Raw genomic sequence first — 14,311 nt, 5'->3', positions numbered from 1 at the left:
CCTTTACAATAGACTTGTAACTTCCTGCGTGCTCCTAGAATCCACTTGCGATGCCTTCGTAAACCACGGAACGATATATCCTCTAGTTAACATCACCACAGACAAGAAATTCTAAAGAACCGTGTATCCAGTGATGAGGATCTCTTGCCGGATGTTATCGAAGACTAATGGCAGTCACTTGTATTTTAAAGTCAAGGTTTACAAATGCGGAGATTATGTAAAAGTTACACAGAAAACACAAGTCTACTGTAGTTTTTTTAAAATATTGTCACAATTAATGTAAAAACTAGTAAATTTTGTAGGCATTATTAAAACACACATATGGCACTGTCTGTCCTTTTGTATAATAATAATTAGTGGAGATATTAAATGAAATACACTATCAGCCGGGCCTGGGTGACGTGTAACTTTCTATAGTCAGAATTACCGCGGCATATGTCATTAGCTCCACATTGAAATTTATGCAGATAATGTATTCTCAAGTTGTAGAAATATTTTGTTATATTTAAGAAAAATAAATGCTGTACTGGCATTACTGGTACCGGTACAGTATAAAAATGTATGTATGTGTGTATATTCCAACACAGCTCTGGAACACATATAGCAATTTCAGCTGAACTGTTGGGGTAAGACACCACTAGCAACCCTGGGGAGAGGGGATGACATGTAGAAATAATTGAAAATAGTATTGAATCCATAATTTTTGGGGGTCACTGAGATGAATAATGTTACTCCAGATGATATTTAAGTTAAAGTTCAGTCCTATCAGCATGGGGGTTGGGAGGGGGGCAGTGAGAAGAGATGGAAAAGAAGATGTCCAATCTTGGTACACATATAACTTGCTATCTGGAAAAAAATAATGTGGGATTAAGATATCTCCATTGCCCCTATGGGTGGCAGTGGAGAGAGATGACATGTAAAACTAATAAAAAATTACCAATGTTAGCATTGAATCAATAGTTTTTAGGGTTGCTGAGATAAGTAGTGACACTTTGGATGTCCAAATGCCGCTAAGTTCAGTTCATCTCCCATCAGTATAGGGCTGTGAGAAGGGGTGAAAAAAGAATACAGTATGTTCAAAGTGACTAAGATGGTGGATGTATGTGTGGATCAAAGTGACTAAGATAGTGGATGTATGTGTGGATGTAGCACAGCTCTGAACCAAATTAGGTACATATATGACTTGCTATCTGAAAAAAAAAAAAATGCGGGTAAGACACTCCTATCACCCTTATGAGTATGGGGTGAAGAAAAGCTGACATGTAAAAATAACCAAAAACAACCAAGATTAGCATTAAATCCACAATTTTCAGGATCAGTATGCTGATTAGTGACAGTCCCAACAACAGTTGCTATCATGTTCATCACACTTATAGAGCCACATGTAAATACATACAGTTATTACTTATATTTTTTTAATTATTTGAAAGGATCAATTACTTCCCAGAGAGTCTGGGCTGCAACAAAGACAAAGTTTAATGTAAAATAACATACTGTAATCTAAAATTAAAGCTTAAAATGAAGCACATAACAACAACTCTAAAACTACAAAATAGTTTGTGTAATATCAAATAATGTCACAATAAATAAGTCCACAAGAATTCACTGCACACTTAATTAACAGTAACAAAAATCATAAAAGCTTACATTCAAAGAAGTACCCAGATAGCGTCGGGTACTACAGCTAGTATTATGTATAATGTAATATGAAAAGACTTCTTCCACTGTTGGGTGTCATTTGTAACACGACAAACACTATTAATTAATTTAGCCTACATTGATCCCCATACCTTTATTTTTTAATATACTAGGTGGTTCACCCAACCCTTGCGATCAAGTTTTCTGCAACTCGCTGATTTTATTACAATTCTGAAATATATCGATCCCTCTCCCTCATCACCATCATCATCATCAATGTCTCACTCCAGTCGCCTGGGTGTGGTTAACAATCCTCCTCCACTCCTTTCTGTCCTTCCACTTTTCCTGCTCCATTACTTCCGCCACATCCAATCCAGCTTCTCTAATATTATTCCAAATCTGATTCATCCACCTTCTTCTCAGTCTTCCAACTGGTCTCTTTTCCTTAACTTCACTTCCCAATTCCCTTCTTGTTACCCGTTCCTTTCTCATTAATTTTACATGTCCAAACCATCTCAGTCTTGCTTTCTGTATCTTCTGTACTAACGGTTCTATATTTAGCTCTTCTCTGATTTTAATATTTTGTATTCTATCTCTTCTTGTCTTTTCAACCGGTGTTCTTAAAAATTTCAATTCTACTGCTTGGATATTACTATCTTGTCTCTTGTTAGTTACCAGCATTTCTAGTCCATATGTTACAATTGGTATGAAATACTGTTTACTGTATAATCCCGAATACCACCCGCATTTTTTTCCCCAATTTATTGGTTCTAAATCTTGGGTGCGGGTCGTATTCAAGCCATTCATTCTCGTAAATATTTACTATGTTTACATGGTGTATTAAAATAGATTTGAATACGGTTACTGTACTCAATATACAGTACCACATGTAAACGGGCATTCAGGTCTTATTGTGTTTTAGTTGCGTTCTAGAAAACAAGATCGATTTTTTTCTCAGTACGGTTACAGTGGCATGTAAACATGAATGTAAGGTAATGAAATACAGTAAATCAAAGAATATGGGTAAATAGTTGATAAATATGAAAGCTGCTGCTGCGGATGCTCGATCGTCATTTGCTTCATAAGTGTTGCTGGCATGCTGGGTGCGCGAATAGTTGATCTCGCGGGATATCGTACTTTGCAAGAGTTGAGACTGTTGGTTACGGAAGTCTACCTCGCTCACATTCGAGTTCCGTATCTCTCCTGTGAAAGTGCTGTCTCGATAGTAAGTGATGGATTCAAGATGGCGCCTGCGGTCATTTACTGTGCGGAGAAACTTAAAGTTGTAAGCAAAGCTGATATATACGGAATTCGTGCCATTGGCAGAAAGTACGATATTGATGAATTGTGTATTCGTGATTGACAGAAGAAGAAGGAGAAACTTCTAAAAAGTAACGGTGAATGCAGAGCGTTCTGCAGGCGGAGTGCAGTGTTTCTGGAAATTGAAGAACGACTCCACAAATTTGTGATAGAAAAACATGAGTTAGGATATGGTGTTTCTAGTGAAATGTGTCAATTAAAAGCACTAGAGATCTCAAAAGAATACCAATATAAATGGTCCGTTATTAGACATTATAAATTTTCCAGCTAACTCATTCCAGGTTGCCAGCATTTTGCCCCCGTGTGCTAGGCTAGGTTCATCAGTTGGTACCTAGCACACCTACCAAGACGTAAGGCATGACATGGCATTGTATTATAAATTTACTCATTCGGAACAAATACAGTATTTCTGATTCCCTATGGGAATCAACATCTATATCATCTCAAAAGAACTCAAAACACAGGGTTTTACTGCAAGCCGCGGACGGATCCGAAACTTTTATCGGAGAAAGGGATTGTGCATTCGGAGATGTACTGTATGTCTATTTCACAACGTCTCCCTGGGGCTATGAAGAAAAATTAACAGCCTTTCAGCATCACATTATTCATTTGAAGAAGCAAAATTCTTATTTGCTGTCACAAATTGGGAATGCTGACCAGACACCTGTTTATTTTGAAATGCTATTGGAAAATACAGTGGATATGAAGGGTTCTAAAAGTCTAACCATCAGAATAGGTGGTAACGAAAAGCAATGATGCACAGTAATGTTGTGCGTATTAGCGGATAGAACCAAACTCCCTCCGTATGTGGTTCTGAAAAGGAAAACACTTCCAAAAGGAAACTTGCCGTCTGGTGCTATTGTTAGAACACATGAGTCCGGCCGGATGGACAGTTCGTTAGTTGAGGACTGGGTGAAGTGCGTTTGGTAACGTCGCCTGGGAGCTTTGTTACAAAACCAAAACATGCTTGTGTTAGACAGTTACCGAGGACATACAACTGACGCCGTAAAATATATGGTGAGGAAAGGAAAAACTGATCTTGCGATAATTCCTGGAGCACTCACTTCTATTCTACAGCTGTTGGATGTGTGCATGAACCGGCCTTTCAAAATTGCAATGAAACAGTTGTACACTGAATGGATGTCTGATGGTGATCACGCGTTAACACCAACTGGACGAGTGAAGAGGCCTGAAGTGGGACTAATATGCAGCTGGATGAAGACCGTATGGGCGCGCATTCCCAACGATCTAGTGTCCAAAAGCTTTAAGAAATGTGGAATTTCAAATTCAGTGGACAGTAGTGAGGACGACTATTTGTGGAAGGATGCCAGCGACGAAAGCTCCTATGGTGAAACTTCAGAAGATGACGGTGAATTGTGAATGATCTGAGTGTTGGACCAATTTTATTTTCAATTTTTGTGATGATTTTATTAATTGTAAGCTGTTTGAATTTATTTTTGTGGTATATTTGAAGAAAATTAAATAGGTATGCAAGTTATTTTACTTTTTATTTTTATTTTCTGTATTTTGCCGTCTCAAATTTAGGGTGCGGGTCTTATTCGGTGGTGGGTGGTATTCGGGATTATACGGTATATAATGTTAATTTTGTTCTCTTGGTTACTTTGTCATCCCATAAAAGCTCTCTGACCTGATGATAAAATGTTGTACCTTTACTTAGTCTGTTATTAATTTCAGGGTTGATTTCATTACTTCCATTAATAATGCTACCCAGATATGTAAACTGTTCTACATTCTCTAACCGTTCTCCATCTATATTCACTTGGCTTCTCTTTTTCTCTTTTCCACAGTGCATGACTACAGTTTTCTTTTTACTATTTACCATTCCAAACTCCTTCAGATTTTCATTGCAAACATCCAGTCTCCTTTGTACTTCCTTTTCTCCCTTTCCCCAAATCACCACATCATCTTCAAATACCAAAGCATTCACTTTGTCACTACTGATACTCTGTTTTACACGTTTTATGATTTTGTCCATTAATATAGTAAACAATAATGGTGACAGTGCACTTTCTTGCTTGAGAGCTATTTTTGTATAAAATGTTTCAGAGTCACCACTCCCCACTTGTACACTGCTTTTACTCTCATGATAAAACATTTTTATCTTGTTAATTAATGATTTTGGTACATTACTTTTCAGTAGGCATTCCCATACATGTTTTCTCTTAACTGTATCATAAGCTTTTCCCAAATCCAAAAATACAAAGATGATTTCCTTGTTCCTTTCCAGATGTTTTTCCATTATCGTTCGCACTGTAAATATCATGTCTATTGTTGATCTATTTAGTCTAAAGCCATATTGTTCTTCCTCTAACAGTGTTTCTATTATGTCCCTCAGACTTTTGTCTATGACTTTCTCCATTATTTTTAGCCCATGTGGTAAAAGGCTTATACTCTATAATTTTCACATTTCTTCCTATATCCTTTTCTGAACAATGGTACAATGACTCGTTCTTGTCAATCTTCAGGTATCCTTTTATCCTTCCATATGGCATTGAGGGCTCGGTATAGCCACTGTAGTCCAATGCTTCCTGCTGCCTTAATCAAATCAGCATTAAATTCGTCTTTTCCACTTGCTTTACCTTCGATCATTGCTTTCACTGCCCTTTCAAGTTCCAACCATGTTATCGGGTTCTAGTCTTTTTCTCCATCTATTATTTCCATTTTATTATCTCCTTATTCCTCCAAGCAGTCATCCTCATTATAAAGTTTTACAAAATACTTTGCCATCACCTTCTGAAGATCCTTTTCATCATGAACAATCGATCCATCTTCTCTCTCTAATGCCTTGATTTTTTCTTGGTTTATTCTTTTCGATTTTATTACTCTGTGTAATAGTTTCTGATTTCCTCGACTATCTTGCTCAATTTTGTTGGTAAACTCTCCCCAACATTTCTCGTTTTCTTCCTTGATACTCCTCTTTTTTTTTTGCTAGGGGCTTTACGTCGCACCGACACAGATAGGTCTTATGGCGACGATGGGATGGGAAAGGCCTAGGAGTTGGAAGGAAGCGGCCGTGGCCTTAATTAAGGTACAGCCCCAGCATTTGCCTGGTGTGAAAATGGGAAACCACGGAAAACCATCTTCAGGGCTGCCGATAGTGGGATTCGAACCTACTATCTCCCGGATGCAAGCTCACAGCCGCGCGCCTCTACGCGCACGGCCAACTCGCCCGGTATACTCCTCTTTACTTTTGTATTCCACATGTAACCTTTCTATCTTATCCTCATCCCTCTGATACATTTTTTGCTTTTCCTTATCCATTTCTTTCTTCACCTTGTTCTTTTCCTTTATTTCTTTTTTATTTTGTCTGTCCACCACCATGTCTCCTTTCCCTTAAACTTTGCGTTTGTTTTTCCGCATACCTCAATTGCTGCTTCCACAAATGTCTGTCTTAAATTGTCCCACTCTTCTTCTACACTTCGTATTTCCGTATTAGGCAACTTCGTCCTCCAATTCCCAAATCCTGATCTTTGGTTTCTTCTCCAATACAATTTTATGGATTTTTACTTGTTTTAATTTCACAATTAATATTCTATGATCACCCTCTATACTTTCACTGGGGATTATCTTCCTATTCATGACATATCTTCCTCATTCTCTGTCTGTTAATGTAAAATCGATGAGTGTTCCATACTGTCCATCCCAACTGTATTGGCTGATCTTATGGCTATTCCTCTCCCTAAACCTAAATACTATGAGATGTGTGGTTACGGACTAGAAAACAGCAGGAATTGTGAATGCCACCATTAATACATTACAAGAACCCCAAATGAACCTGTAAAACTAGCACAGATGTGAAGGAGAACCCCAAATGAACCTGTAAAACTAGCGCAGATATGAAGGAGGTGCACACACAGACCATGAACAGATACTGTATAAGCTAGGAAATCCCAGCTGCATGTCAAGCCTCGCAATAGCTCACTTGGCAGGTACATCGTAGGAGATATGGAAATGAACAGCAATCGAGGGTTAGGAGGCTCGAATTCCACACACATATATTTTCTTTTTTTCTTACAGCAAGTCACCTGGGATATGACAAGATTGCATATGTAATACTTTCCACAGACTGATTTGTTTATTTGGCCCTGAGAAAGGCCTTTGGTATGGTGACATACGGTATGAAGCTGGCTTGGCAGAGGCTAGGAAACATGTGTCAGGATTTTAATTACCTATGTCGTTTAACGCAACACCTGCTCGAACTGATGACCTCTGTAGTCGATATAGAGTGGTGTGCGATGTTTAAAGAACCGTCTAGCATGTTGGAACATCTCTGGATTAATGGATCAGCAGCCCTCGGTTATGAGCTGTATAAGGTGACCAGTATTGGCTGGCTCCTGTCACACACCAGTTGTTTTACATGGCCCCACAGAAATAAATCCAGGGGAGTAAGACCGGGCTATACCTAGCGGGCCAGAGGACAAGTCATCCCCTTCCTATCAGTTTATCAGGATATGTCACACTGAGATGGTTCTGGACAACCACCACCATGTGTGCTGGAGCTCTGCCATGTGGAAACCACATCCTGCAGTGGTCAAGGAAAACTCGTGTTCGAAAACCAGTGGTAGTTCATCTCAGAGAAACTGCAGATAGCGTTCTCTAGTCAAAGGTCACAAAGAAATGGGGTCCAATGAGGTGATTACCCACAATGCCACACCATATGTTCATGCCCACTGTACCTGGAAAGCTGCTTGTCATACCCAGTGGAGATTATCCACATTCCAGTAATGCATGTTATGGCGATTAATGGTTCCATTGTTGTAGAAGCATGCTTTGTCCATAGATAAGATGGTTCCTAAAAAGGCAGGATCAGTGTCCACATGTTGTAGAGTCCATTGACAGAACATCACCCAGGCTTCAAAAATCATGACCATGGAGATTCTGGTATATGTACAGGTGGTATGGGAGAAACCGCTGGATATGCAATATCCACATAATGGATACCCGGTTGATGTTCATCTCCTGTGCAGTGGCCCATGTGCTAGTGTGAGGGTTATGCCAGATAGCATCCCACACAACCTCTTCATTGTGAGCAGATGTCATGGGATGATCTCAAAAAGGTTGTGTCCTTCCCAGGGATGCAGTAGTCCACAAATGTCTTTCCACACTCCAAAATATCATGCCTGTTGGTTGTCATCTATCTGGATAGCGTTCTTGATACAGGTGCTGTGCCTTGTATGCATTCTGTCTAGCTTCTCCATAGATGTGTAACATATCCACATACTCATCACTGGAATATATCAAGAGACAGTGAACAAGCTTTGTGTTGTGTTGTGTTGTGTTGTGTTGTGTTGTGTTGTGTTGTGTTGTGTTGTGTTGTGTTGTGTTGTGTTGTGTTGTGCTATGCTGTGCTGTGACTTGTCTCGAAGGAGTGGAGTTCGCACAGCTACGTACCTACCTGCCATCGCATGTTGTTATTGTTCCAATGGGGCACACTTTTCTCTACCTGTATGTTGCCTGTGTCCTAGCCACAGACCATCATCTCCTCATCCAAGCCAGCTCCATACACCATGAAACACCGGGCGAGTTGGCCATGCGCGTAGAGGCGCGCGGCTGTGAGCTTGCATCCGGGAGATAGTAGGTTCGAATCCCACTATCGGCAGCCCTGAAAATGGTTTTCCGTGGTTTCCCATTTTCACACCAGGCAAATGCTGCGGCTGTACCTTAATTAAGGCCACGGCCGCTTCCTTCCAACTCCTAGGCCTTTCCTATCCCATCGTCGCCATAAGACCTATCTGTGTCGGTGCGACGTAAAGCCCCTAGCAAGAAGAAGAACACTATGAAACGATACACACGGCCCTATATAGGGCCAAATAAACAAATCAGTCTCTGAAAACTATCAGGTATGCAACCTTACCATATCCCAGGCATTGGCAGAAAAAAATAATGACCTCCATGGGATTTGAACCTTCAAGCACTGTCCATTATCACATCTCCCACCATACCCTTGCCATGTGAGCTAATGCAAGGCTTGACATGCAGCGTACAGTTCCCAGCCTATACAGTACCTGCTCCCGGTCTGTTGGTGCACCTCCTGTTGTAAGGTACATGTTCTTCGTATTTGTGTTCGTTTTACGGGTTCATTCAAGGTACCCATAATGAATTAATAATGGCGCTCACAATTCCTGCTGCCTTCTAGCCTGTAACCCACATCTCGTTATATTACCCTGGTTTATGGTGAGGGACCTAGGTATTTCAGAATTGTAGTAAAAGTGGCAGATGCATAAAACTAGATAGCAAGGGGCTGGTGGACCCCCGGTAGTTAATTAATTTAGAAGGAATTCTCGATCAAACTCTCATCTAAGATCATCTACCTGAAATAAAAACTTTCATATATTGGGTGCCAATGTAACCTTTACATACATGAAGATTTTACTTTTGTCATGAGAGTTCTTCTTTCCCAAGCTGCTTATCAAGGGCTGACAAATATCCAAATTTACAGAGAGACCTTACCTTACTTCCCACTGGAAAAATTTAAATCAGATGGGACATCATGCCGAGGTTTGACTTTACTAATGATTAGAGCCCAGATGATATGTAGTATAAAAATGAGAAATATGTACATAATCCAATCCAATATCCAAAGGCTTCTGTGTTGCTGAAAACATGTACGCAATGCTGATGGCTACATCAAAGGTCTGTAAAACTTGTATGTATGCTATTTATCCAGAAAATAAAACAGTTGCCACCCTAAAAAGATCACCCTATGTATACGGTATTAAGATAGCCAGTGAACCAGTGAAATTACTGTACACAGTTAAAGTCCTCAGCCCAACCAGGAATTGAAACCATGGCCCTTTGAACCAAGGACCAATATGCTGACTGTTTATGATGTGCTTTATGTTGTACTGGCACAGATGGGTCTTATGGTGATAATGGGATGTGAAAAGCTTAGGAGTGGGAAGGAAGCAGCCGTGGTCTTAATGAAGAAACAGTTGCCTGGTGTGAAAATGGGATACCACGGAAAACTATCTTCAGGGCTGCCGACAGTGGGCTTCAAACCCACTATTTCCCGGATGCAAGCTCGCAGCTGTGCATCCATAACTGCATGGCCAACTCGCCCGGTCAGAAAAGAAACAGTTGCCACCTTAAAAAGATCACCCTATATATACTGTATTAAGATAGCCAGTGAACCAGAGAAATTAACCGTACACAGTTAAAATCCTCTGCCCAACCATGGCCCTTTGAACCAAAGATCAATACACAGACCTTTTATGATGTGCTTTATGTTGCATCGACACAGATGGATCTTACGGCGATGATGGGATGTGAAAGGCTTAGGAGTGGGAAGGAAGCAGCCATGATCTTAATTAAGGAACAGCCCCAGCATTTGCCTGGTGAGAAAATGGAATACCACGGAAAACCATCTTCAGGGATGCCGACAGTGGGCTTCAAACCCAATATCTCTGGAATGCAAGCTCACAGTTGCGTGACCCTAACCACAACCACGTGGTTAACTCGCTTAGTAATACGCTAACCATTCAGCCAGGGAGTCGGATATTTTTACACATGGCACTGAAAGTGTTAAATACGTCACACAATTTCCAATTACCACACCTATGAAGAATCAACAGTAAAACTTCCTTTTCTGTTTCAAAATCTACATCACTGGCAGAGAGAAGTAGCTCACATACCTTGTCGGACCACCACGTAACTCCTACATGAAGTCCATAGTCACAGCAAACTTTCCCTGCAGCAGCCTCACGTCTCTTTTGGTATGTTTCGATGAGGGATTGCCCTTTCGAAGGGATGGCGAAGTCAACTGCACACAGTAAAAGTAATGAACAGATTTTTTAAATGCACTTGAACTCATCCTCGTTGATAAATCATTCTGAAGATTTAGTAACAATTCGATGAGTAGGAAATAAAATTTTGGCAATTTCTGAAATTATTAACAGCAAGGTCAGATGGAAAATATCGTGAACTTACCACTCTATTCTCATCGCAAACATTATTGTCATGGTGCATAGAGGTGTTTTAAATCCACAGGGTAGATATATTTGCATGTCAATATTTCTTCCATTCTTCACAGCATTTTGAACACGTGTTGTGTACATATATTTAAAAACTGCAGTCTCCCTTGTACTGATGTCCATAAAGCCATTAAAATTTGTTTAATTCAGGAAGAAGTAATTATTCTAAGAGTCCAGATCTGGAGATAACACAAATGACTGGAAGACTGTGGTATGATTTGCTAAAATACCTGGTAGCTGCTAGAAAACATTTATCATAATGATAATCCACAGCCTGTGTCAAGTCATTTGACCAGTAAGGAATGGAATGAATGAATCCCCCATGTAGCTTGGCGCACTCCTCTGGAGCAATGATGTATATGTATATGTATATGTATATGTATATGTATATGTATATGTATATGTATATGTATATGTATATGTATATGTATATGTATATGTATATGTAGAGCTTAAATCTACCACACTATTCTGCCATATTAGAAATTAGTTAGCACAGGTAACTCGGAATATGAATGTTCAGCAGGAGGATAGGATTGATATCATTCTAATGAACTTACATGTTTATAGGAAATAATACAGTTCGATTTGAGATTATACTTTCTCAAATAATGAAAATAAGGAAGATAATTCCAATAAATTAGATAGTTGATCCTAGTCTTGAGACAACATTTCAGGATGTATAACCCTTTCAGACCGGAAAGAAAACTGGAGGTGTGAATTTTTGTTTGTACGTCAAGAACTGACTAAAATGCTCCTCAATACACATATTAATAGTTTATTTTACAAAATAAAAACTAACATCCGAAAAACAGGACCCACACAATTGTGCGTATCAAAATTCAAAACCTTGTTGTATCACGTACGATGGTGTAGCTTCAAAATTTACGTTCACTAACCAATGTACACACTTCATTGAATATATTCCGGTATTCAGTAAAGCTTCTAGATTAATATAAACGCAGTAAATAAATACTTACTTTCGGCACTACTGCTTCCTGCCATCTCGCCGATCAACTGTGCTTTTTAAACTCTTCTTCCTTCGCCCTGGCGGTCAAGCGCATACTAAAATCAATTGAAATACACGCCACGTGTCCTGCACAATCACTGCAGTCCGGTGTAGCGCCGAAAAAACATCAAATACGGTCAGGGATAACTAAAATACGAACCCGCACAATTGTGCGTACTCGGTCTGAAAGGGATAACTGTCTGGATAGTCAGAATATCGACGTGGCATACCAGCTAATCCTAAAAAGTGTTGGGGGAAGAATGTTAGATTTACCCCTACAAATATAGTTGTAAATTGAATTTTTAATCATTTAGGATTTAATGTTAATCCTGTAAATAAAGGATATCACTGAATGAATCCAGCTATTATTGCAAATACTGCTCCTATGGATAAAACATAGTGGAAATGGGCAACAACATAATGTGTGTCATGTAAAATAATATCAATTGAGGAATTGGCTAATACAACTCCTGTTAAGCCACCGATAGTGAAGAGGAAGACAAATCCTAATACTCAAAGTAAAGCTGGACTATAAGTTAATTGAGTTCCATGAAGTGTGGCTAATCAACTAAAAATTTTAATTCCCGTAGGAACAGTAATGATTATAGTGGCGGATGTAAAGTAGGCTCGTGCATCTACGTCTATTCCTACAGTAAATATATGGTGTGCTCATACAACAAATCTGAGAAGACCAATTGCTATTATTGCATAAATTATACCTAAAGTACCGAAAGCTTCCTTTTTTCCTCTTTCTTGACTAATAATGTCAGAGACCATCCCAAATCCTGGGAGAATTAAAATATAAACTTCAGGGTGCCCAAAAAATCAAAAGAGGTGTTGATAAAGAATAGGATCTCCCCCACCAGCAGGATCAAAGAATGAGGTATTTAAGTTCTGGTCAGTGAGTAGTATAGTAATAGCACCTGCTAATACAGGTAAGGAGAGAAGGAGGAGAAGAGCAGTAATAGCTACAGCTCATACAAATAAAGGTGTTTGATCTAGTGATATTCCAGGAGCTCGTATATTAATAGTTGTGGTAATAAAATTAACGGCACCTAGAATTTATGAGACCCCTCCTAAGTGGAGAGAGAAAATTGCTAAATCAACAGAAGCACCAGCGTGAGCAATTCCTGAAGAGAGAGGGGGATATACCGTTCAACCAGTACCTGCACCGCTTTCCACTAAACTACAAATGAAATGAAATGATGTTGCAGAGTGTTGCTGGAATGAAAGATGACAGGGAAAACTGGAGTACCTGGAGAAAAACATGTCCCGCCTCCACTCTGTTCAGCACAAATCTCACATGGAGTGAGTGGGATTTGAACCACATAACTCAGCAGTGAAAGGCCGCCTAAGCCACAGAGGCTCATTTATCTTGGTAAGGATTCTATTGTTTTTGTTCACTGTTTACACTGTCAGTTCTAGTGAACTTCTCAATCGACAAACAAGATGTAAGTTTCTAAGAAGTAACTCAATTCTACGCAAGAAAAATCTAAACAACAAATTCGGTCTCTTTACTTGGCCTTCATAAACCTTCGACACATAAGCCAAGAAGCTTTCTGGAGAGTCCATCCATCAACCTAAACCAAAATACTTCCACAGCTACACTACAATACGAGTGCTTTTGTTTCTGCGAGCAATGAACCTGGAGAACCCTTCCGGATGGGACAGAGTGTCAATCAGGGAAGAGTGATCACTCTCTATATTTTTCAGAACTAAACTTGTTTACGGAAGACTTCCAGGTGTGGAAAAAGTGTACAGATTTGATGGTAGATTATTCTTTAATAGTAGCAGACTGCAAGCCAAAACCAAAATAGCCTCAACTTTAGTTATCAAACTCCAATACGCAGAGAACAATACTGTTCTAGCCAACACAAAGGACAACTTACAAACTATTCTGATTGCATTTAACAAAGCATATTATACTTTTGGCTTAGAAATTAATATAAACAAAACACAAGTTCTTTACCTTGTTGCTTGGATCATCAGTCCATACATGGATTTGATGCAGCTCTCCATGCCACCATATTCTGTGCTAACTTTTTCATTTCTACTTAACTACTGCATCCTAGATCTCTAATCTGCTTTTCATATTCATGCCTTGTTATATACTTACCGTTCTTACCGCCTACACTTCCCTCAAAAACTAACTGAGCAAATCATGGATGTATTAAGAAGTGTCCTATCATTCCATCCCTTGTTCTAGTCAAATTTTGCCAAATTATTCTCTTCTCACCATTTGATTCAGTATCTCTTTATTCATGATTTGATCTATCTCTCTCCCATTCAGCATTCTTCAGCAACACAACATTTCCAAAGCTCTCTTCTCTTTCCTCCTGAGCTAGTTATTCTC

The 14,311-nt window shown here is 39.4% G+C and overlaps 1 protein-coding gene across 1 annotated transcript in view; it reads right to left on the bottom strand.

Annotated features, from left to right (window-relative positions):
- The window catches only part of LOC136866862 (dihydropyrimidinase), a 120,324-nt gene that overhangs the window by 67,397 nt on the left and 38,616 nt on the right, over positions 1-14,311 (bottom strand). Inside the window, exon 5 of the mRNA XM_068226873.1 lies at positions 10,611-10,738. Within this exon, the coding sequence (XP_068082974.1) occupies positions 10,611-10,738 (128 nt within the window). The remainder of the gene's footprint in view (positions 1-10,610; positions 10,739-14,311) is intronic.

Source organism: Anabrus simplex, chromosome 3 (assembly GCF_040414725.1).
Source record: "Anabrus simplex isolate iqAnaSimp1 chromosome 3, ASM4041472v1, whole genome shotgun sequence".
In the NCBI taxonomy this organism is placed as follows: Eukaryota; Metazoa; Arthropoda; class Insecta; order Orthoptera; family Tettigoniidae; genus Anabrus; species Anabrus simplex.
This window is presented reverse-complemented; position numbering and strand designations above follow the sequence as displayed.